The sequence below is a fragment of the Sabethes cyaneus genome, chromosome 1 (genome assembly GCF_943734655.1).
Source record: "Sabethes cyaneus chromosome 1, idSabCyanKW18_F2, whole genome shotgun sequence".
Lineage (NCBI taxonomy): Eukaryota > Metazoa > Arthropoda > Insecta > Diptera > Culicidae > Sabethes > Sabethes cyaneus.
In genome coordinates, this window is record NC_071353.1 from 15680799 (window position 1) to 15705305 (window position 24507).

General features: G+C 40.7%; 1 protein-coding gene across 4 annotated transcripts; it reads left to right on the forward strand.

Moving 5' to 3' along the window:
* The first annotated feature begins 1212 nt into the window (after positions 1-1212).
* On the forward strand, positions 1213-24323 carry LOC128734211 (sodium-independent sulfate anion transporter-like). Of its 4 annotated transcripts, XM_053828276.1 has the most exons (6): positions 1213-1250; positions 1483-2075; positions 21922-22064; positions 22250-22684; positions 22745-23104; positions 23165-24323. In XM_053828276.1, the coding sequence occupies exons 3-6, from the start codon at positions 21971-21973 to the stop codon at positions 24130-24132; spliced, it is 1857 nt and encodes a 618-aa protein (XP_053684251.1). In that variant the 5' UTR covers positions 1213-1250; positions 1483-2075; positions 21922-21970; the 3' UTR covers positions 24133-24323. The 4 variants fall into 4 exon arrangements, with proteins under 4 accessions (XP_053684251.1, XP_053684275.1, XP_053684266.1 ...); XM_053828300.1 differs by lacking the exon at positions 21922-22064 and having other exon boundaries at positions 1215-1250; XM_053828291.1 differs by lacking the exons at positions 1213-1250; positions 1483-2075 and adding an exon at positions 2415-2429.
* Positions 24324-24507: the final 184 nt, after the last annotated feature.

The following is a 24507-nucleotide window of genomic DNA, read 5'->3' on the forward strand; positions in this document are numbered from 1 at the left end:
TCTAAAGCGCATCCCATCTTCAACAATGCTTGTAGAGTGGGAAGCCGTCAACTCAACCTCTCGGATAGATTTACCGTGGACTACCAAACCAAGGTGATGTCGTCCGCAAAGCCGACAATCACCACCCTTACCGGGAACTTTAGCTTCAACACCTCGTCATACATAACGTTCCACAACACCGCGCCCAGTATGGAACCTTGCCGAACCCCTGCGGCGATTGGCACGCACTTCTGACCCTCCTCCGTGTTGTAGTACAGCCCGAACGATTCTGGAAATAATTTTCCAGAGTCCTGTACAGCGACACCGACACTTGGACGTTCCGAAGCGATGTGGCTATGGAGTCCCAGCTAGCGCTATTAAAAGCATTTATCACGTCAAGTGTGACAACTGCGCAATAGCGGATACCCTTCCACTTGCGCTGGATTGCCACCTCGGCTGTCTTAGTGATACACAAAATGGTATCCACCGTAGATTTGCCCTTTCGGAAGCCGTATTGGTTCCTTGACAGACCGTTTGTACCCTCAGTGTACTTTACGAATCTGTTAAGGATGGATAACCCTCTCCAGCACTTTGCCGGCAGTATTGAGTGTATCGAGCAGACAAATCGGCTTATATGACACCCGGAGGTTTTCCCGGCTTCGGCAATAGCACCAGGTTCTATCGCTTCCATACTGACGAATAAGGTGCATAAGGTATTCCAGGGGCTTGCGATGGGTGCCATGTTTTTGTTGCCAACATCTCAGCACATCTCGACAAAGGTTGGCAGCAAATCTACCTGTCAGACGGGCGCTATTTCTTGCATTTTTTGAAATAGCGCCCTTCGTTAAGTGGACTGTCAAACACCGTTCGTTAAGATACGGATAGCACCCCGCTGAGGTATTCTAAGTGACTTATCCTTGAAGAAATATCAATCTTTTTGGCGGTATGAGTTATTGGTGGAAATTCAGTTGTGCAGAAGTAACGTTGCAAACAGATAATTTTCAGTGTAAAATGTCATTTTATATTCACCTCAGCCTTGACGCATCATGATGCATATGCCAGTGTTGGCAGTTCATATAAGGTGTGTTTGCCGGTAATGAACTCCTTCTAGTTTCCGTCGATTTCTATTTACAAATTGTGATGTTCATAAGAAAATGCTGAAATAAAAGTTTTAACAATTAAAACTAATTAAGTTAATAATTATTATCGAATATGTGTCGTTTTGAACTATATCTCTTTGAAATATATAGGTATAATAACGAAATAAAAGGGTAAGATAGTGGTGAAGAAAAAGATTTCAAACACCTAAAGAGGCCTATAATGGTAAACCTGCCCTTGTAGATAAACTGTAGATAAACTTTCAATTTTGTTTGTTTTGAGTTCACTGATGAGTTCATTACATGTATCTGGTGCATGTACAGGTGTTTTTGTTTATATTTTTATATATATCGTGGAAATACTGAAAATTTCATGTAATGTTTCATGTACTACTATTTTTTTAAGCCTTTTCTAACAGTTGTTAATTCTCGCTGGAGTTTACTACCATAAAATAGTGTGAAACGGATAGCAAATTGGTGATAAAATTCCTTGAAAGAAAATAAAGTGCAGCGTTTTCAGACCAAGAAAGGCCGGATTAAGATATACTGCACCTTTTAATTGGAACACAAATAGTAGTGACTACTTAGCTAGCCCGTGTGATAGTTGGTGATAGTTTATAGCAACAACGGCTTGGCGATAGTTTCAGTGCACGCTGCTGTCTGTCGGTGATAAATAAGTGGGCTTTAGATAACTTGCACAATCGCCGTGAAGCACCCCACTTGGCATGCAACTGATAAAAAGTAAACAAGTCCAACCGTTTAGTGATATGGGTGAAACGTGCAACAGCGAGGAAAGATTAGTGAGTGAGTCTTCGATTGAAACCCCAAAAAGGTTGTTCTTTCACAGTGGAGCAAGTGGCAACGCGCGTTCAGTCCGATACCGGTTAGTTAGAACAAGTGATTTTTTTTAATATCAAATGGACAAACAAAATGTAGAATCGTACAGAATGTATCGGAATCTTCCCCAGGACGAGAATGGATTGACACCGGCTATTGAAGGTAGGAGTTACCTATTTTCTATCGATTACGACAAACGATGACGCTAACGCATGGCCTGATAAGAAACTAGCAATACTAGCATGACTTGAAGGAAAAACGAGCAAAAAAAAAATTGAGTGCAAGTTCTTCGTTGGGGGTACCCGGGGTACCGAGTGCTTGGGTTGACACCTATTGATAACAATTGATTTTGTTTTTCTATCTTTAATATTTCAAAGAAGATGAAGCGTTTAGACAATTAGGTATCACGGAATTTTCCATTGATTCTATCTTGCATATGTAATTGCGTAGATCAGTGGTTCCCAACCATTTTTTGGTTCACGTACTTCCTGGCAAAATTCCGTATACTATTTTGCAGTAAGTAAAATCGACACAATTAGCAGATATCGTCAAAGTAATCATCCCATTGCTACGCTTCGTTTGGTATTCTCAGGTTAACACTGTTCTGTTCTGTTTCGTTTCTAATCGTTCTTTAAATAATCAAGATAGGTTATATTTGCAAAGTTGATGATATTTTCGATAGATTGTAAATGTGTTTCGAACGAATATTTTGTTTCGGACCGTTTACTTAAGCTGGAACTACCGCAATTTGCAGTATACAAAAAGATATTTTCGAATTTTCGATGGAATATTGAGCATTAGACTAGAACTTTTCTATTACTTCAAGGAATAAATAAAGATACTTTTAGGTGCTTTTAGTAGCCTTACGATAAAAGTGAACCATAACATGGTGTAGGACTTTTTAACCTAAGCCGTGGTACCAGCGCGTGAGAGGCCCTGTCCTGTACAGATGAAACAGTGAGGCTTCACTGTTTCAATATTGGCGACTATGGACATGTACATTACAACGGCAGCTGCTGTGTGATTTAATTATTTTGAAATTGAAAGGGACACTTGTTGTGGTTGGCCGAACCAGTAAGTTTGCGCAAAGAATGTTTATGTTTGCATTTTGTTTGCAAATAATACAACTAGCCATGTATGAAGTATATTTATTCGCATCGCGACCAATTTTGTCAATTTGCAAGTATTTTTGTTATTGGTTTCAAAAGTTAATGGCTATTAGTTTATTTAGTGGCACTTTAACTTATCGAAAGCTAATGCAAGCGCTAGCACATTTAAAACCTATCGAACGCACTACTCGCTGGCTAAAAAGTAAGCGGTTAGCTGATTAGCGGTGCCTACCTCTGCATTTGAACATTCAATCTTGACGAACATGATGCTCTGAAGGTAAACCGTTAAACAACAGAGCCCAACCATCCGTTTTCTTCATATATCGATATACTGTAAGAATATATTTGAAACTGAGGTCTAGCATGAAAACGTGGTAGACGAGATATTCTAGCATGTCATATGATGCAGAAATTTTCAGTATCGAGAACTGCACTCAAAGACTAGCGATGGAATTCTTTACATACTGCCGGTTGTATTGCTGTCAAGTATAAAAATAACTGACAAGCAGAGTGCCAAGCAATGTTGCAGATCGAACGAGAAGCTAACGATGTCTACTCTCACGCAAGAGAGTATGAGAAGCATAGCATTCAACGCTTACAGCGCTCACGCAAGTGTAAGACAAACAGCCGTCTTTGCTGTGTGCAGACATTCTGCTACCTACACACTCGCGAACTGATCGTCATGAGGCTGTGCTCATATCGTCTTTTTACATAGCCTACTCGCGAGTCAAATAATTCTTAAGCAACCAGCTGCTCATGAGGGCTAGTTGCGCACTGGGATACATATTTTGCATTACTTTTTCTTGTCTTGTTCATCTTCGCCCTCGATTCTACTTACGGGCAAGAGTGCGAATCCTTGCGAGTAATTAGTATCAGCAGCTCGGGTTGCAATGGTGAACGAGAGCGACGACCGTTGCCGTTAGCTAAATAAAAAAGCAAAAGCATTCGCAGTGCATGAATAAATAAGAGCGAGGGTCCGAAAGGGATGCTTAAGCCGGCACATTCGTCAGAATGAGTACGCATGTATGCGGAAATTAGACCACACGAGTAGGGGCTTCGCAACACTGGTGCCAAGAAAACTTGCTGGGTACAGAGAACGATAATTATAATTGAAAATCTTTCAACCCGCATCATTTTTAGCTGGCACTCCGCATGTTAGTTGGAAGACAATCGTACTTCACATGAATCTGTCGTAATAAATGGTGCTTTCAACTATTTTCGAAAAAAATTGACAAGAGCGAATCAGTGTTAACGACAACCCAGATTAATTGATTATTATTTACTGTTTAAACAAAAGTTGCTACTGACAAATATTTTATGTTTTGAACAAGTTCGTTAAACCAATAATAACGTATATCGTTGGTCAACTGGTGAGTAGTTTCCTGCCAGTTATCTAATGTTACTTGGTGCTACAAGTCACACAAAAGTTTTCGAATTGCAGTATCACCATCAACCATCAAGCACGTGTGGTTGTGACTTGATGGTTTAACTCTTTATGGAACTACAAAATTTAAGAAACTGACAGAAATGATACATAGGGCAAAGGCCTTTGGAAAACTTGATCTCGACTTCATCTATCAAACATTATAAATTTGCGAATTGTTGCACATTTGAAAAATGTCCAGCATTATTGAATTGTATCTATACGTGTGGTTCTACGTCACCTCAGCATTCATGCCCCTAGGCACAGAGCTAAATCCTTTTTCCTTACAATTTACACACTGGATTATCAATTTTATTAACAGGAAACGTAATGTCAATTTAATATGAAACCGCTCGTTTTATCGAACGATTGATCGACTTGTTGTTTTGTTGTTGTTATTGTTGATAGTTAATCAATGCGCTAGTGCGCTGCGCGTGGTCTGTTAGAATGTCTACTGTCAATTTTACTCGTTTGAAATACGATCAGCTCTGTTTGTTAGCTAGAAAGTTATACTCCTACTGCTCCTGCTGATAACTGCATTAAGTGAATAAATAAGTATTTAGTGACACAGCACATTTATTTTTGCTTTTTGGGGGTATGCTCATAATCAGTAATCAGAGCGTTACGTGGAATATTTCTGCTAGAAAATTTAGGGAAAATCCTTTAGACCTTGCGAATTGCGATAATTCAAAAGGCAGATGGGCGGTGTCGCACGTATAGAAACGATTGATTATTTATAGTGGCAACCTGTGGACACCATCAGCTATTAACATGATTTTGTCGTTCACTACCATCAATAAAACGTTGATTTGTGACTGTTTAAAAATTTTATCTAGCTATTTGCTTTCATTTTTTATTTGCGTCATAAAATAACAAATTTGCCTGTAGTGAAAAGTGTTACATTTTCTTTTGCTTAACTTAAATTAAATTGTTATTTATTGGTATTTTTTATAACGATAGTTTTTAGAATCAACGAAGGAGACGTTAGAAGAAATTAACGCAACAAAGGTGTTTGTAGTATCTCATAGGAGACACAGACGATAAAGGGAAAAGCGGAAAAATTAGGTAAGGGAGTGTCATTGAAGCAACGTTTGTGTACCGTTTCTCTTTACCCAGGTGGGGGGACCTGCGGATCAAACCGAGCTATCAACCTTTTCGCGTGTTTAATGGCGGATGGTGGGCGCAACTTTTGGAAAATATTTCAACGCTTTTGGCAACTTTGCTAACGTACGCTTGACAGTTTTGCAAGGGGAAAATGTCAACATAACGTGAGCAGAGTTGCCAAAAGCATGTTATTTTTTTCGTTAGTTGTACCCACAAGCCATAAAGCCCTATAAATGTATACCTTTATAGGGCTTTAACTAGCCGCCATTAGGCACGCGAAAAGGTCGATAGTAATGGGAGTCACTTGTAACCAGATTCGAACCCAATTTTTCCTTCAGGTATTGTGAATCGCAGATATTGGTGAAACTTTGAACAACAGCGGACTGGAGCGAACGTCTTGTCTCCTCTGAAATACAATATAAACAGTAAACACCTTCGTTTTATTACTTTCTTCTACCGTCCCCTTCGTCGATCGGTAAAACTACGCTTATAAAATATTAATTAAATGCTTGACGTTATTAAAAGGTTAAGACAAAACACGAGGTTCATCTAAAACAATTTAATAATTCGAATAACTAACAATGATGAAGACGAAAACGAAATTTAAACAGTTATTTAAAGTCTAATCGCATGGTGTTAACCCCTTTCCTGTTTGTCAACGCTAAGTATCCCTTGTTACTAATTTTCTGCTAGCTTTTCTTGCCCATTGAGCCAACTGGCAGGACAAGTTGTTCGAAGTTGTTCGAGTTGAAGTAATCTCTGGCCACATTTCGCAACTCTGAATTTTACAAAATTGAATAGCAAGCTTTCAATTCGAGTTGCAGAATGATTTAAGTTGTAAATAAGTGCAAAATTTCTTTTTAAAGTAGTTAATGGTACTGGATTAAGTTAACTTATGAAAACGATTGGTTTCAATCTTCAGAAGGTACTACAGCCTGAATTCGTTAATTGGGCCACGACTGCACTCTAGCTGATTCGCTAATTGGGCCGACTGACAGTTGTTAGAAATTTCTAAACTCGAAAATTCCATACAATTTTGACATTCAAGTTGTCACATAGCCCAATTAGCGAACACCCAATTAACGAACCGCCCAATTAACGAACCACCAATTAACGAAACTTTGCTGTAGAATTTTTTGGCCCGGGTGGCACGTTCTTCATATTTATTTTGGACATTTGTGCCTCGCCGCTTTTGCCTTCTCATCATCACCTACCTTAGGAGAAGGAAAAGGGATCAGGAGGAACGAATGGGAGAATTTGGATGGGCAAAAAAAACGTCACAAAAACATTTAAATAAAAGAAAACCTGCACTCCCGAATAGAGATGCCAATACCGGGGGTATTTCGAAAACCGGTTTATCGGTATGATGAATGCAATACCGGTAAAACCAGTAAAAGTTAATAATCGAAAACTACATATACATTTTATTTTTTGAAGAAGATCTTTCCATAATCAATGGTACTCAATTTCTTTCGGCATAACTAATTGACTATAGAAAAAATTAAGTTTTAGAACGCGAAGAGAATTTATCATGTCATCTCTTAAACGAGAACAAATGTTAACGAATAAAATTCTAATGAAAAAACTTGCGGAGGCAGAGAATCTTCATTCAGTTTCCTCGAAAAAAGGAAGTACCTTACAGAAATTTATTAGCAAAACATTAGCAATAGAGGTAGACAACAAATTTTGAAACAAAATTCAAACGGGACAACGCATGTATTTAATGCTGCGCAGTATGACGAATGTAGCGTGTTGTTTCCCCTCTTTTGTTTATCGTAAAAAGCTGTACAAAGTTGACAATGTACAAAACCTTTATTTAACCGGTAGTTCTTTACAGACTCAAAGCTGTGACGTCGCTCACAGTGGAAATACGCGTCCGTGTCGTGTTTGACCGGAAGATGCTGCGGATGATATTTGGCGGAGTACAAACTGAAAGCGAAGAGTGGCGGGAACGTTTTATGAATCACGAACAACATACACTTCTTGGAAAGATTGCAATCGTATATCAGGCTAAAGTCAGTAGGCTACAGTGGGTTGGGCATCGTGCTCGATTGCTCGACCAGATCAAAAGCAACTTGTGACTACTGGGAAATCAGCGATGAGTGGCCCATGGAGTGGAATGAGTTGAATGGAGACAACTGCTTAAAAAGCACGAGGCACTCCGGCTCTATGCTGACAACGGCGAGGTATTTCAGGGTTTTCCCTTTGAAAAAAAATTACATATTTGCGTTATTACTTATAGAAACAAAAAAAAGCAAAGCCTAGGTGCTACATTCCGTTATCGAAGCTTGACCTTCTGTTTTTATACGACAGACTTCGCAGGTCGTCTTCGAAAAGAGCCTAAAGTTTTTAGCTAGGTTAGGAAACTTAGCAACCCCAAGGGGATGACTTAGCAAAGCGTTTAATCCGTCATGCGGAATTGCAAAAGAGTTAAGCCCTTTTGTCCGGAGCAAACCATACCACCATGCCCCTTATAAGTAGGCATGAATGGGTTTGGGAGATTGGCATACGCAGGCCTCTGAGAAGCGCATCTTTTGAAGATACCGTAAAATGACCGCTTTCCATCCTAACTTGGAACCGCAGGTCTGTAAAAGACCGTAAAGTATCGTGTCCGATTTTGCTTCTTTCGCAGATTTTTCTCATAATGTTTGCTTTTAGCTGAAGTAGCCGACGCATTTTTACGAGAAAATTCTGCTAGAAGACTCACCGCCAGTGTAGCAAATATAAATTTTTATCTTTACTCTTTCACATTTAGTAAAAGGGAATAGATAACCCGGCATAACTTTCCAGCATAATATTCAACACAAAAAAACTTGTATTTTCCCATTCTTGTTGCTAATTTTGAGTTATATTCGAAAACCAGGGATTTGAAATCATAGATTGAGTTGCTACATAGTTTGAGGGTGATGGTTTGATTGATACGTTTACGGCAACATTCCGGGGATACAAATACGATTCGATAGAAACTCATAAGTATATTGTAACTTATCTTATGGGATGTCTATCCTCTGTGGCATTGTGCACTGAAAAATAACTTATTGGTGATTGCAGTGTGTTTTCTCAAATCATTTGCGAGCCTCCTGGTCGTTCTATATCGTAGTCGTAAACATTCTCAACTGAACTGAGCGGAATATTTCCGCCTGCTCATTTCTAGCCTATGATTTCGCATTGGTATGTCAAAAAGGAAAAATAACTAGCTGCTAGTTAGAGCTACCCAGTTCAATCTCTAGCACGTCAATGAATGGCGCGCCATGCTTATCAGTCAGTCAGTCCGGCGAATTCCGGTGGCATAAGCAGTGATGCGATTTGCTTCATTCATTGTGCTGGCCCGAAAAGCTATTGTTGTTGTACTCTCCGATTGGTTCTTCTTGCCAGTGTGGGGGGTATAAGTTTCCAAGTTCAGTGCTGATTTACATCAGTTCGAGGGGTGACGATTTCCGAAGTCGAACGGAAGTGTGCTCTGTGTTTTTTAATTACGGAACGATCGTTATGTGATACTGTGGCGGGCTAGGTCATGTGTGTTTATAGACGAAGACGTTAAGTTTTACTTATGATCAAAAGTTGTGCCGGTTTCTACTGGGAAAAATGGTCCTATAAACGAGATAGTTGTGGAAGTTGCCAATGATGACAAGCAAAATTCTAAATATAGCTATCTCCCGTCAGTTCTATGCAAATATTTAGTACAAATATAGTAAACGATTGGTTGCTGACGTTTTCAAATACTGCTAATCTGTGTTTTGTGGATATTCCGATTTTATTTGCAATCCAATTAACAAGTGACAATTTATAGCAGTCAGATCACGAGATCGACAGAAACCTGAGAGCTGTTCTATGAAACAATTTTAAACCCCCAATTTCGTGAGTATATATCTTTAATTGCATTCATTATAGGCAAAGGAAGAATGGAAGAGTTAATAGCCAGTTATGGATAGATCAACACTTCACGATGTGTCAACACTGATCACAACATTTTACTTTTTACACTTACGGTGACGATGGCTGTTTATGTGAAAATTTTGAAGTATAAAAGAACAGAAAAATAGGCTGGACGATCTCATAACTCATAAATCATAAATTTGTTTTTGATTGTAAAGTTTAAGAATCTTCAAACAAATACTTGTGAGATCCGTTTGGTTTAGTCTATTAAGCAAGAGTGAAAATTTTATTCCAGTAAACAACAGTGGTTACTATGACTATTAGGTACATAAATTATATATTCTAACACTCCTCCCTAAGCTATGCATCCTAATAGTTTCTTAAAGTGTTACTGTTTAGTTCTAAATGTTTAGTTCTCGGATTATAACCTTGATTACGCGCAATGCTTATAGCTGATTGGTTATCACACCACACAGGAATAGCTTGTGCACCGAAAATCTGCGTTTGAAGGTAACTCCACCAAAGCGCTTCTTGGATGGTACGAGAGAGTGCAATGTACTCTGCCTACACTCGCATCTGCTGGTGTGGACACCGAATTACAGTTCACCATGTTGAACCTTCGTAGAATGCTTTCGATCTATTGCTTTTGATCCACAAACAGCTTCCCCTTTGCACGGTCTCTTGTGATTTTTAATCCAAGACAAAAAGTAGCTTCACCGAGATCTTTCATCCGAAAGCGATTGCTGAGAAAAATTTTCAATTTGTTCCTCAGCATAGAATCATTAGAAAATATCAAAAAATCGTCCACATAGATTGTGAAGAAAAACATCTTCTGTCCGTTCAGCTTAAAATATAAACAGTGATCCACTTGTGAACGTTCCAATCCAAACTCTTTCGAGGCTCCATCTAATTCGCAGTTCCACACACGGCTAGACTGTTTTAGCCCATACAAAGCTTTTTGCAAACGACAGGCCTGCTTTGAGTTTCCTGTAAATCCCTCCGGCAAATCCATATATATAATTTCGTTTTTCAATTTTCCTTGAAGGAACGCACTCACAGCGTCCAGTTGATCGATATCCAAATTATACTTCACTGCAAGTGCCTAAAGGTAACGAATCGTGGAATATCGTACAACCGGAGAATAGACTTCGTCGTAATCAATTCCCGGCCTCTGAGAACAACCCTTAACGACCAAGTGTGCCTTATATCGCTCGATCTTACCATTCGGATCTCGCTTCGTTTTAAATCCCCTTTTGTTTCGAATGGACTTCCTATCTTTTGGAAGACTGGTTAACTCCCACGTATTGTTCTCCTCTAAGGCGTCGATTTCTGCTCGCATGGCTGTTATTCACTGTTCGCGATCAGGTCTACTGAGAGCTTCGTCGTAGTTTTTGGGGATCATCAGACCGCATTTCCGGCTGAATCGACAACTGTGGAGAAACAGCTTCACCAGTAAACGAACTATAAGTTACAAAATCAGAAAACTTGCCTGGACATCGGGCCTCCCGGTCGCGGTGCCTCAACCCTTGCTGCTGTTTAGCTGGTCTGTTAGATTGCGACGGGAGCGCAGGCTCGTTGTCTGCATCTTCGTATTCAATATCACTGCAGTCACTTCCCGATGAAACTGGTGCGCTGTCTGCTTCATCGTCAGCTTCATCACAATAACCTGGCGGTTGTTCGATTGTATACAGCACCATGAACTGCACTTGTTCTGCAGCGTCCGCAATATCAAGTAAATTTTGCGGGTTCTCCTTCTTGCATCATCGCCACGTCACGACTGACACGGATATCACGCTTAATCGGAGCATAGACTCGATAACCCTTGGTATCATCAGCATATCCCACGAAAATTGCTTTCTGGGATTTAACATCAAACTTTTTACGTTTTTGCTTCGGCGCATGAACCAATGCCAGCGAGCTGCTTCTGGAATTATCTCCGAGGATGTAGTAGGACTTCTGTTCACTAGATACGCCGCTGTTGAAACTGCCTCGGCCCAAAATTGCTTCGGAAGTCGCGTATCGTTTAACATGCAACATACATTTCTCAATAGGCGTACGGTTCATTCGCTCTGCTACTCCATGCTGCTCTGGAGTGTACGGGCATGTCCTTTGATGGCGTACTCCATCCTTCTCGAAACTGTCTCGAAAAACTGCGTTCACATATTCAGTCTCGTTATCGGTTCTTAAAATTTTCAGCTTTCGTCCTGTCTGACGTTCGGCCGTAGACTTGATATATGCCTGAAATGCCTCGTTTTTCGTTTTCAAAAAATATAAAAACACTTTCCTGCTGGCATCATCAATAAAAGTCATTACAAATCGGCTTCCACCTAGGGAAGGGATTTCCACCGGACCGACTAAATCCGAGTGCACCAAATCTAGCAATCCTTCAGTTCGGGAATTACTGGAAGGAAACGAGTTTCAGACATGCTTTCTTTCTACGCAAGTAATGCATTCCGGAATTTCACAATTGGTCAATTCGATACCATCTGCCATTCTTGTCAGATTTCGTAAACTTTGAGAATTGAGATGTCCAAGCCGTCTAAGCCTGACTTTAAAACTTATTGTTAACAGCGAGTCCTCGTGTTCTCGATTTAACATATACAGATCATTTACCTGTTTTCCCGCTGCAATAACATTTCCAGTCTTTTCACGCACTTCACAACCATCTGATCTGATCGTAAGACCCTTCTGACAAATCTGGAATCTGCAAAACCGGACTTCGACCGAACCTTCATTGAGTACAAGCTTAACCAAGCCTTTTGCAACTGACGTCATACTGGCGTTATTGGCCGTGCTCACCGGATGTGACCTCTGTTCTTGATTCACGAATCCTTACTGTTTACTTACTTAAGTGGCAACGGTCCGTTATCGATCCTGCGCCGAACGAATTATGGTCCTCCAGTACCGTCGGTCCTGGGCTGCCGTTCTCCAATCCCCACGAACACCAGCTGAACGTGCATCGTTTTCGACAGCACACACCCACCGGGTGTGGGGTCTGCCTCGGAGTCTACGGCCTCTTCCTGGTTCTCTGCTGAAAATAGTTTTGGCTACTCTTTCATCTGGCATTCTGGCCACGTGTCCAGCCCACCGCAGCCTGCAACATTGCACTACCTTCACTATATCAGCACATTTGTATACTTGGTTCATGCGTCTGCGCCACACTCCATTTTCCATTTTGCCACCAAGTAGGGGAGTGTCGTCGTGGTTAGGCCACGTTTTGGAATTCGCCAACAACTTGCGTTTCAAAAGGAATTTTGAAATCTAAATACATCGTTGCAAAAATCTAAGAATAAGGTATATTTCCGGAAAGTTTTGAACTGGTTGCTTGAAAAATAAAAAAGTTATAGGCATTTACGTGAAGACAAAAAATGTTGTCACAGTCGGGCCATGTTGTACAGGTTGGGCCACCGTAGAAAATCTAAGACATACGTATTGAAATTTTATATATAGACATGAAAAGAATAAATTCCGTGAACAACGGCTCATATAGTTACAAATACCATATTTTTAATTGCATTTAATTGCGAAATTTTGGCGAGCTTGTAAAATCAATATTGCTACAATCGCCTTTTCTGAAGTGTACAACTACAATGAAAAAACAACAAAAATCTAGGTTTTTATCGCATTAATTTTGCTTTATTTCATCACATTTTACGTGACTGACATTCTCTAGTGATTATTGCGCTTCTGCGCTTAAAATTATGGTGGCCCAACCATGACTACTCAAATGGCCCGACCTGTACAAATAGCGCTGTATAAATAGTCTTCGTGTGCAGCACAACACACTTCATACATTTTCAAAATTTATCTCGATAATTGCATTTGATGAATCATTTCTTGAAGAAAAGTTCATTGTGCCTGGAAAACTTTTTTGTAAGATTTAGTCACTGAATTCAGTACGGGTGTTTTGAACACACGATTGAAACTCACAATATTGTGAAAAGTCAGCTATCACAGTAAGAAGTTTTACAATGGTTGTATCATAGATATCATGAGTTACCAAAACTGTAAAATCGTGATGGCCCGACCATAACATGGTGTTAATGGTAAGTCCCAATCTCGTCCCTTCCCTTTTAAAGGGCCTGAAGGCCTCTTCCACTGCTCTACGGTTGATTCCGATGATATCGACGTCATCCGCAAAACCAAGAAGCATGTGAGATTTCGTGATGATAGTTCCATTCCTTTCCACGTTTGCCCTTCGTAATGCACCTTCCAAGGCAATGTTGAATAGCAGGTTAGAGAGTGCATCCCCTTGCTTCAGTCCATCCAACGTCACGAAAACAGCTGAGGTCTCACCCGCTATTCTAACGCATGATTTGGATCCGTCCAGCTTCGCACGAATTAGCGTAATTAGTTTCGTCGGAAAACTATGTTCTAGCATTATCTGCCACAGCTCATTTCGTTTAACTGAATCGTACGCCGCTTTAAAGTCCACAAACAGATGGTGCAAGTTGTACTCCCGGAACCTGTCTCGCAACTGACGCAGGGTAAACATCTGATCCGTCGTGGAGTGACCCTCACGAAAACCAGCTTGGGACTCGCCGACGAAGGACTCCGCTAACGATCTCAGTCTGCAGAACAGGATACCTTATAGGCAGAATTGAACAATGTAATTCCTCGATAGTTTTTACACTCGAGTCGATGCCCCTTTTTAAAAATTGGGCAAATGAAACCATCCAACCACTCCTCTGGCATCTGTTCTTCCTAACAATGATCTGGTGGATTGCTTCGTACAGCCGCTCGCTCCCCGCTTTTAGAAGCTCGGCAGGGATACCGTCCTTCCCAGCAGCTTTACCGTTTTTCAGCTCACTGATTGCCTTTTTAACTTCCTGCTGTGTTGGTGGCTCCACAGCTTGACCATAACTTACAATTCCTATCCTGTCCCTGCTGATCTCCGCATTTACCTCACCATTCAACAGTGTCTGGAAGTGCTCCTTCCATCTGGCTGCTACCGCCGTTTTGTCGGTAAGCAGGTTGCCAGCACTATCATTGCACATCACAGGCATGGCAAAATTCCTGCCTCTCACCGTTTTGTAGAAACTCCGTGTGTCGTTGCTGGCGTATCGCTCCTCTGCGCCGGCGAGCACGTGCTCCTCATACTCGCGTTTCATTAGACGATGGATTCTTTTTTCCGCAGCTCTAGTCTCTCTGTACCTCTCTGTTTTGACGCGTTGCCGCAGTGAGCATGCGACTCCTAGCCCGGTTTTTTCATCTGTCACTCTCTGGCATTCAACAACAAACCTGCTGTTACGCTGTCTTCCACGCGTCGTGCCTACCACCTCTCTCGCAATTGTTTCGATGACACCATGGATGTTCCTCCACAGCCCATTTATATCTTCTCCTTCTCCACTACACTCCACTACACTCCAGCGTACTCCACTGCTACGCCGTCTGCCGTTAACCGCTGGATATTGAAACGCAACGTCCTCTCAGTGCGAGCTTTCGCCGTGTTCGACAGCCTTGCGCGAATCTTACTCACTACGAGATAGTGGTCAGAGGCGATATTTGGTCCACGAAAAGACCGTACATCGATAACATCCGAAAAGTGTCGACCGTCAATCAAGACATGATCGATCTAAGAGCTAGAGTCTCCGTTTGGATGCCGCCAGGTGTGTTTCCGAACATTCAAACGGGGAAAGTAGGTGCTACAGATGGCCATTTCTCTGGCCGCGGCAAAATTTATGAACCTCAGACCGTTATCATTGGTCGACAGATGAAGGCTATGTGTTCCAATAACTGAACGGAAGAATTCCTCCCTCCCGATCTGCGCGTTTGCATCTACGATGATGTGTTTCACGGCGTGTTTTGGGTACTCTCCATAGGTCCTCTCAAACCTGTCGTAAATCGTGCGTATAAGTTGATTAGGCTATAGTTGAAGAATTTGCCCTTAATCCTCAACACGCATATACGGTCATCTACGGGTCTCCACCGGATAACTCGTTGCTTTTGTTTTCCCAACACTACGAAACCGACTCCATGTTTTGCTTTCTTACCGCCACTGTAGTAGATGTGGTACTTGAAAGAAGTGCCTCCAATAGGGTCTACTGCACGGAACTCCCTTTCTCCGGAATTTGGCCACCGAACTTCCTGAATAGCAGCGATCTCCACTCCGATTTGATGCAGCTCTCGAGCAAGCAAGCCAGCCCGTGCCGGTTCATGGAGAGTTCGGACATTCCAGGTACCAAGTTTTAAATCGTTATCCCTTAATCGTTTCCTTGTCCCTTGCCGTGTCCTATACCGATTGTTCCGTCCTGAATTTCTTTGTTCGTGGTAATTGAGTTTTCGGTATACTACCTCACCGGGGTCGCGATACCTACATCCTGCTGATGGGTCTGCCGTCTTAGGTATAACTTGCAGGATACAGCATTTCATATTCAGCCGTCCGTTTCAAGACAGACGCTGTGTGAGCCGCCCCTCACCTGGAAAACAGGCGCTCTAGTTCGCACCTCCTAGCTTAGCTGGTTCAGTAAGTACATGAAGCATTTCCGGGTAGGGCCATCGACCGTTTTAAGTTTTATTAGTTTTAAGGACTGTATCGAAAAGTAATTAGCAACTTTTAAAAATTTTTTATGTCAAAAATGGGTGTAGTAATTTTTATGTACGTGCAAGCAAAAGTTTGTTTAAATATCTAAAAAAGTTGTGCAATCGATTTGTTTCAATTATTTTTTTACTTTTCGCTATGCCTTGGATTGATCTTGATATCAGAAAAAAATTCTGCACACTTTGGTGCACTGAAAACGGTGTTTTCTATCAACCAAATCGCAAACGGTTTAAAATGCACCACACAAGCGTGAACCTATTATCGATAAATAAGGCAGAGTTATCCTTGAACGATCTGCCTTGGTCCGGAAGAAAACCTGGTTCCAGTTAGCCCCCGACAAATTCTGAAGTAATATCTCATATTAAACGACAACGATTGGTAACAACGTCTTATTTGGCTAAAATACTTAACAAGCATTGCGATAATTCAGTGCATCAAGGTGCGTCAAGACATACAAGAATCATAAGGTATCTAAGAAATCCGGAGAGCAACAATCTCGAACCTAAATAAGAGCACGGTAACTATAAACGGATAATAATAGACAACGGCAACAAGTGCATCTATATGGACGACGAAACTTACGTCAAAGAGGATTCAAAAGCGCTTCCAGAGCCGAAATTCTACAAGAAATCGGCGGACGAGGCGGTGGACAATACCGACAGTACGATTGCGCTGAAAAAATTTGGGCAGAAGGTTTTAGTATAGTAAGCTATTTGTACATGTGATCTGCGATGCGCATTTTTTCCACAAAGTGTGCAATAAATGCTCAAATTTACAAAGATGAATAATTGTAAAAAATATTGTGGCCCCTCTACAAACAGTATCAGTCTCCCCTTCTCTTTTGGCCGAATTTGGCATCTGTACATTGCGCTAAGTCTGTAATGTATTGCCTTTCAGACAATAATATCCAATTCGTCGAGAAAAACATCAATCCACCAAATTGTCCAGAGCTCCGGCAAATTGAACGTTACTGGTCGATTGTGAAGAGGATCTTCAGGGGGGAAGGAGCAGTTTCCCAAAGCCTGGAGGAATGCGAGAAAAATTAAATAAACCGAAAACAAAAATTGAAATAATAATCGTATTTCATTTTTATTCACAGATAGTTGTTGCTAAAGACTTTTCGATACAGTCCTTAATCACTCTAATTAGGTTTTATTATGTTTTTAGGGGTGAATTGGGCAAAATGGACTATACCTGCATTTCGCATAGTATGGAATGGTTAGGATTTGATTCTTCTGGTTTTTTGACAATATTTGTAAGCTATTTGAGTTCGTTCACGGGCGGTAAATAAGTTTTTATACTGTTTAATTAGCTTTTAACATGATTTTTGAGGAAAATAGGGCAAAATGGACCACTTCCCGAAGTCTGCGCAAAATGAAACCATCACCAATTGATTTCCTGCATTTTTCTACATAAGAATAGGTATCTAGTAGGATTCCAAACCAGCGGCTTCTAATTCTTGGGATTACGAGCTTGATTTTGCCCATTGTGCATTGTCTTCTTGGAAAGCATTACGTAACTTTTCCCAGGCTTCCTTAGCACCCTTCGCATCCAAGACCAAACTATAATCGGTCGTTTCGAGGCTCAAACAAATCGTGGTGGATGCTCGCTTACTCACTTCCTCATCGACATTTTGACCTTCCGCCAGGACTACAGCGGACCAAGATCCTTCTCGGATGAGCGTCATTTTCATCGCGAAGGCCCAAGTGGTGTAATTTTCACGACCCTTTAGCTTTTCAATGACCGGCATAGCGACTGCATTCATACGTCCAACTGCACCGCTTCGTCCATTGCTGGTTCCGTCTCCTGCGCCACTTCTACTACATTGCACTACACGTCCATTACTAATTCTTTCTGCTTGGGACATCTTTTTCTTCGGATATGGCCAGTTCTGGGTCCATAACCACTTGTGAGATCAGTTTGGCTTAGTCTATTAAGCAAGAATGAAAATTTTAATCCAGTAAACAACAACAGTGGTTGCTATGACTATTAGGTACATACATTATATATTCTAACACAAATAAAAATAAAATCGGTCGGTCACCAACCCTCATGAAATTTTACCTGAAAATTCATGACTTAGAGTAAGGAGGGGTAAAAGTACGATGCGGGTAAAAGTGCGATTCAATGATTTATCAGTGCGGATTCCAAATAAATTGACTACATTGGCATGGATGGGTGAGTACTTTGACAGCTTAAATCCATCATAAACATTTGTTGTTTACGAATCATAGTTGCTGAGTTATGGGTAAAAGTTATTTTAGAACGGTTTTGATGAAATATTTCGTTGTACGGCAAATACGATATCAACAGGAGGATATTACTTATTCACAAATTGTAGCAGCGTTTTACATCACTCAGATATCTCTCTTGAAATTGCGGTGAGAAGAATTTACAAAATATATGTTGCTTGTCCATAATTTAATCAAACCCCGTCAAGCGCCTAGCGGGGCAAAAGTTCGATTTATTGACAGGGTAAAAGTTCGATTCATGGATCGAGAATCTAACTCATTTTACTGACGGGACGACGACACTATGCAAGTCCTTGCGACTTGTAAGGTACTGCGGGCGACGCTGTTCGTCCGTCAGCATTAGAGCCGCGATTCTCAACGGGGTTGTTCGGGGAAAGGTTTCGTTTCACGGAGCGAAAAAATTCGTTTGTTTCAAATGAAATTTTTATACCTAACAACCTAAAAATATTTTTGTTTCGAAACGAAATTCTATTTGTATCAAGAAAATAACAGTTTTGAATTAAAAGTAAAGTATTGTCAAATTGAGTTTTCGATGTAAATATTTTCCTTTCAATCATACATATCAGTTTGAAACGAAATGAAATTTCTGTTTGCGCGTAAAACAACCATAAATGTGGTTGAAACTACATTTTTATCTTTGTTATAGAGTAAGGATGCGATTTAATGATTTATCGGTGCAGATTCGAGTAAATTGACTACATTGGCATTAATGGGTGACTACTTTGACTGCTTGAATCTAACGTAAACTTTGGTTGCTTACGAAGCATAGTTGCGCTGAGTTATGTGCAAATGTTATTTTAGGGCGGTTTTGATATAATTTTTTGTTATACGGGTAATACGATATCAACAGGAGGATATTACTTGTTGAAAATTTGTAGCACTGTTTTACATCACTCGCATATCTGTTTTGAAAATACGGTGAAAAGAGTTTACAAAATATATTTCGCTTTTCCATAATTTAATCAAACCCCGTCTAGCGCCTAGCGGAGTTAAGGTGCGATTCACGGACGGGGCAAAAATGTATAGCTTATATACAACTTTTGGCACTATATTACAGATACTAGAAATGGAAGATCTGCAGAAAACTGTGCTCTACAGATGTTGGTCGAAGGAAAACAATGTTCTTCCGCTGATGAAACATAAAACAAACGTTTGGGAAAGTTTCAATCTGTCGGAGGCTGCAATACACCAGCGGAAAATAGGAAAGGTGTAAATTAAGAATATTCCTTACCGAAACATACCGCAGATTGACGATACACTCCCTCCACAATTATGGATCACCCACAATTATGGATCACTTTTGTGTTTCAAGTGAAATAACTCAGTTAAACAAACTGTTTGAAGGTATGAAGCATTTTTACAACAAAATATACCCTATTAACTAGCTTTTAACACATAAAACATCCTTTAAATCCCGACATTGATGCTTTTTCAATGAGTGTACAAAGTTGTTGTCGAGAATCTATCAAAATGTCTGTCGTTTTTTCAATCAGCATAAGCAGTACGTTTCTCATTCATAAGGTTGCTATGTGACATAATCACCAATTTTCGAGCAAAAAATGTCTCGCACATGAAGATTAAGCTAAGTTCTTAACGATTCAGCGAAATATTGGGGATGGTTTTCCTGTAAAAATAAGTAATTTTCAAAGTGATCCATAATAGGGACCAAAACAAGGTAATTTTTCACAATTATGGATCACTTTGATTCCAAAGTAATTTTTTCAAATTCAAACAGTTTAGCACCTATTACAAACGTTTTTTAAGCAGAATCTAAAGCTGCACAGATCTGAGTTTTAGGAAAATGCTGTTTCTGCATTACGCAGGACAGGAAAGCTACGTAAGGTAGTAAAACGCTATGATGGTACATATGCAAAGGTTCATCGCAAAAGTTAAGCGAATGTTAGCTCTAATGCAACAATCTAAAACGTTAATTTTTTCCTTAACTTTCTAGAAAAATTGTTAATGTATATTTTTCATTTTTCGGTTTATTGTCGCCTTTCCACTGTTTCATACAGAGTCGCATCATAGCAGCGATTAAAATAAACTCTTGCATCGATTAACTTTTCCGAGATCCACTGTACCTACATCGTTAAGAACAATTCGGAAAAAAGAAAGCTTCATCCTATACTAGTCTTTTCGGAGCCAACGCAGCCGGTGAGCCTAAGATTTTTTTTCCAGGACAAAAAATCAGTCGTGAAATTGCGAAAAGCATTCCCAAAGGCTGATCGGTAGGTGTCTTCGAAGAAGGACGGCAGGCATCTAAAGACAGACCAAAAGCCACACAAGGTCTTTCATACGATTTGAAACATGTTATTTTTATGTTATTACATGATTTGAATAAACTTCATTGAGTCAATTCGCTGCAAAAAGTGTATTGTTATTTTGATCCATAATATGATGAAAATTGTTTCATAATTGTGACCGCTTCCAAAAGTGATCCATAATTGTGTATTTGATCAGTCATAATATAAGCTTAATTTCCGTGGAAAACTTGCACTAAATGGGTTTAAGAACTGAATCAACTGAAATATTACATATTTCTGTAACTAAAAACGTTTATAAACTGCTTGTAAATAATAGTATGCGCTACAATTGATTGTTTTAAAATCATACTTCTGCTTAAATGGTCCATAATTGTGGGGGAACTGTAATATGGTTTTATTAGCTACACACTTAACAAAAAGCACCGAATTCGGTAAAATTTTACCGAATTCTAAACAGCTGAACGTTCGGTAAAAATTTCGATGGTGCCAATCGACGTTTACAGATCATTAGTAATGTTTGGTGCAATAAAAAATTTTACCGAACGTTCAGCTGTTTAGATTTCGGTAAATTTTACCGAATCGTTTAAGTGTGTACTGCTGTGCTAATTTCATGGATTCGAGCTTCGCACTTTTGCCCCGCGGTAATCGAACTTTTACCCCGCTAGTGGGGTAAAAGTGCGAATCGGCACTTGTTCAGAAGAATGAAGAATTTATTTTCAATAACACTATTATTCCAGATGATTTATAGTTGAATGTAAAGACATTGAGTAGCTGCATCACTATAAAATATATTTTGTTGTTGTTCTTCTTTATATCTCGCGAAAATTGATGACAACTTCAAACATCGCACTTATGCCCCGCCCTACTCTATAGGTCACGTTTATATGTTCCTAAACACTAGAATCACTCGTGTTATGGCCGCTTGAATTATGCCAAAAGAATTAGAACATGGTCCGAATAAATCGGATAATTTTCATTGAAATTTTCTGAGAAAATAAAAGACGTTTGGTGCAATTATGCTTTTATTCAAATAAGTTCATAAATTGTGCCCTCACAAAAAGTATTCCTGAAATTCTGAAACCTTTCGATCCATTTTGTACGATAATTTTGAAAAATACTCAAAGATGTGCCATTTTTATTCTAGGCCACCCGTTGAACATGTCTAATTCCGCACTAAACTTCAAATGTTAATTTTTATTTTTCCATCATAATCAAGGGGATTACCCTTCTGAAGTAGTTATTACCAGTTATTAAATTCTTGGGACACTTTCTCGTCACATTATCACAACTCGCCTCGTACATAAGTGCGTTCCATACTGTTTCAAACCATCCGAACCGAACCGTCCACTGAGGTGAAGTACGTTCACCACCGCTTGCTCACACTATTGATCACAGATAATTCGGTGTGTTGATCTGTGCGCTTATTTTTATTGTTTCAGTCCCGATTCTACCGCTGGCTTCGACAGTCGTCAGTTATTTTACTCCGTAATGACACCTAATCTTCCGGCTGGCGTGGTTCCGGATGGAAGCATTCAAGTTTTGGCGCTGGAAGCGACGAAACAAAGCGCCGCGGGCAAAAACGGTATGAATGGTTGTTGTTTGTAAATTAAACAACGGTACTTGAGCGTACGTACGTGTTCGGAATAATCGAGCACGGCAGCACATGACAATGGACTATACGGGACTATCGATTGACCTTGACTCCCCACGGCCGGTCTTTGCATTCAATTTTAGTTCTATCACATTACCATTTTGTTATCATTTCAGATGATGTGGAAGACGATTACGCGGAACGATTCCCACCGGTCGTGCCGCTCCTACTCGGCAGTATTCGAAATGGATGTTGCAGTAAAAAGTTGTTGAAAAAACGATTACCCATCCTTCGGTGGTTGCCCGACTATTCCAGGCAGTACTTCGTGGAGGACATCGTGGCCGGGCTAACCGTCGGGTTGACTGTGATTCCACAGGGAATAGCCTACGCCGTCGTGGCTAATCTTGAACCACAATACGGGTTGTATTCGGCTTTTATGGGCTGTTTCGTGTATTTTTTGTTTGGAACTTGTAAGGACATTACGATTGGTCCGACGGCAATCATGTCGCTGATGGTGCAAGTTCATGTGTCCAACCTGGGACCAGCGTTCGCTATCCTGTCGGCGTTCTTAGCCGGCTGTATTGTATTAGTGCTGGGGCTTTTGAACTTAGGTATGATATGTTAGTGAATCGGTTGACCGAATACAAAAATTAATCCCCTCTATTTTGCAGGTTTCTTAGTGCAGTTCATTTCCATGCCAGTAACGGCTGGCTTTACCTCGGCAGCCGCTATCACTATAGCCAGTGGGCAGGTAAAATCGTTACTGGGACTTCCGGGAAAATCCAACGAGTTTCTGGAATCATGGATAAACGTTGTTGAAAACATTCACCTCACCCGACTATGGGATTCTATTCTGGGAATCGGCACGATCGTAATACTCATGTTGATGATGCGGCTCAAAAATCTCGAGGGTCGTTGGAAAATAGCTGGCAAGTACCTGTCACTGTCTCGCAATGCTATTGTGGTCATCGGTGGCTCTCTACTGGCATATGGTTTAAGTACAGAGGGTGTGGTACCTTTCCTGTTGACCGGTAAAATATCTCTGAATAGTAAGGAAGTTAATATACACCTAACCTGACTGTATCTTTTAGGTAACGTAACATCCGGTCTTCCACCATTTCAACTGCCTCCGTTCTCGACGGTGGTTAACAATCAAACGTATACCTTCACGGATATGGTCTCCGAGTTGGGTACCTCGGTGCTAGCTCTATCACTGATTGCCATTCTGGAGTGTGTCGCGATTGCCAAAGCTTTTTCCAAAGGTAAGACAATAGATGCCACCCAGGAGATGATCGCGGTGGGACTTTGCAACGTAGCCGGTTCGTTTTTCTCATCGATGCCAGTGACGGGCTCTTTCACGCGATCGGCTGTCAACAACAGCAGTGGAGTTAGAACCCCTGCTGGTGGCGTAACAACCGGTATTGTAGTGCTTTTGGCACTAGGCTTATTGGCCAATACTTTCTACTATATTCCGAAAGCCACTCTTGCTGCTGTGATTATTGCGGCTATGTTCTTTATGGTGGAGTTTCATGCGGCAGCCGAAATCTGGCGTACGAAAAAGATCGATATCATTCCGTTCTTCGCGACGCTCATTGCTTGCCTTTTGATCGGATTAGAATACGGTATGGTTATCGGTATCGGTATCAATCTATGTTTTGTGCTCTACCTAACGTCTCGTCCGAAAATCGTTCACCGAATCGAAAGGGTGAACAACTGCGATCTACTGGTAGTTAGTCCAGATCAGAGCCTGATTTATTCGTCGGCGGAATATCTTAAATATCGGGTGCTGAAGCTAGCTCAGCAGAATCCTGTCGATCTGGTGGTAATCGAGGGATCTGCTGTCAGCTTCATTGACTCTACGGTGGCGAAAATTCTTGCCGGTATCATCGAGGACCTACGGGTTCAGGAAAAGGCGGTCTACTTTTGGAACTGGCAACGTTTGGCTCAGCATACCGCCTTTCGGTTGGACGCGAAACTTTTTGTACCGCTTTTTATACGTGGAGATTCACTGGTCGAGATTGTCAAGTGCTGGTCACTAAGCAATGGAGTCGAGGCTTGATGTGATTGTTGAAAAGAGCCTGTTGTTATTCTAGATTTATAAGATTACGTAAGCTACAATGTACGAGAGATGCAGAGGAAGACGAAAGTTTTTATTTATACATATCACCTGATCACAGATTTTATCGTGTGATTAGTAGAAATACATTTCTATCAGTCAAATTATAGAAGCAAAGTTATTTGGATGACGGATTTCATCCCTATGGTCAATGGTGACTGCTGTAAATCAATTGAATGCACATTGAGTGCTTCCATAAACTCCAACTCCGAATTTGGGGACTAGTTGCGTAAAAGCTGCTTGCTGTGCTAGTATATTTCACGGATGTGGCTTGTAAGGCTTGCACCCTAAAACCCTAAAGTTTATGCGAGTGAACCT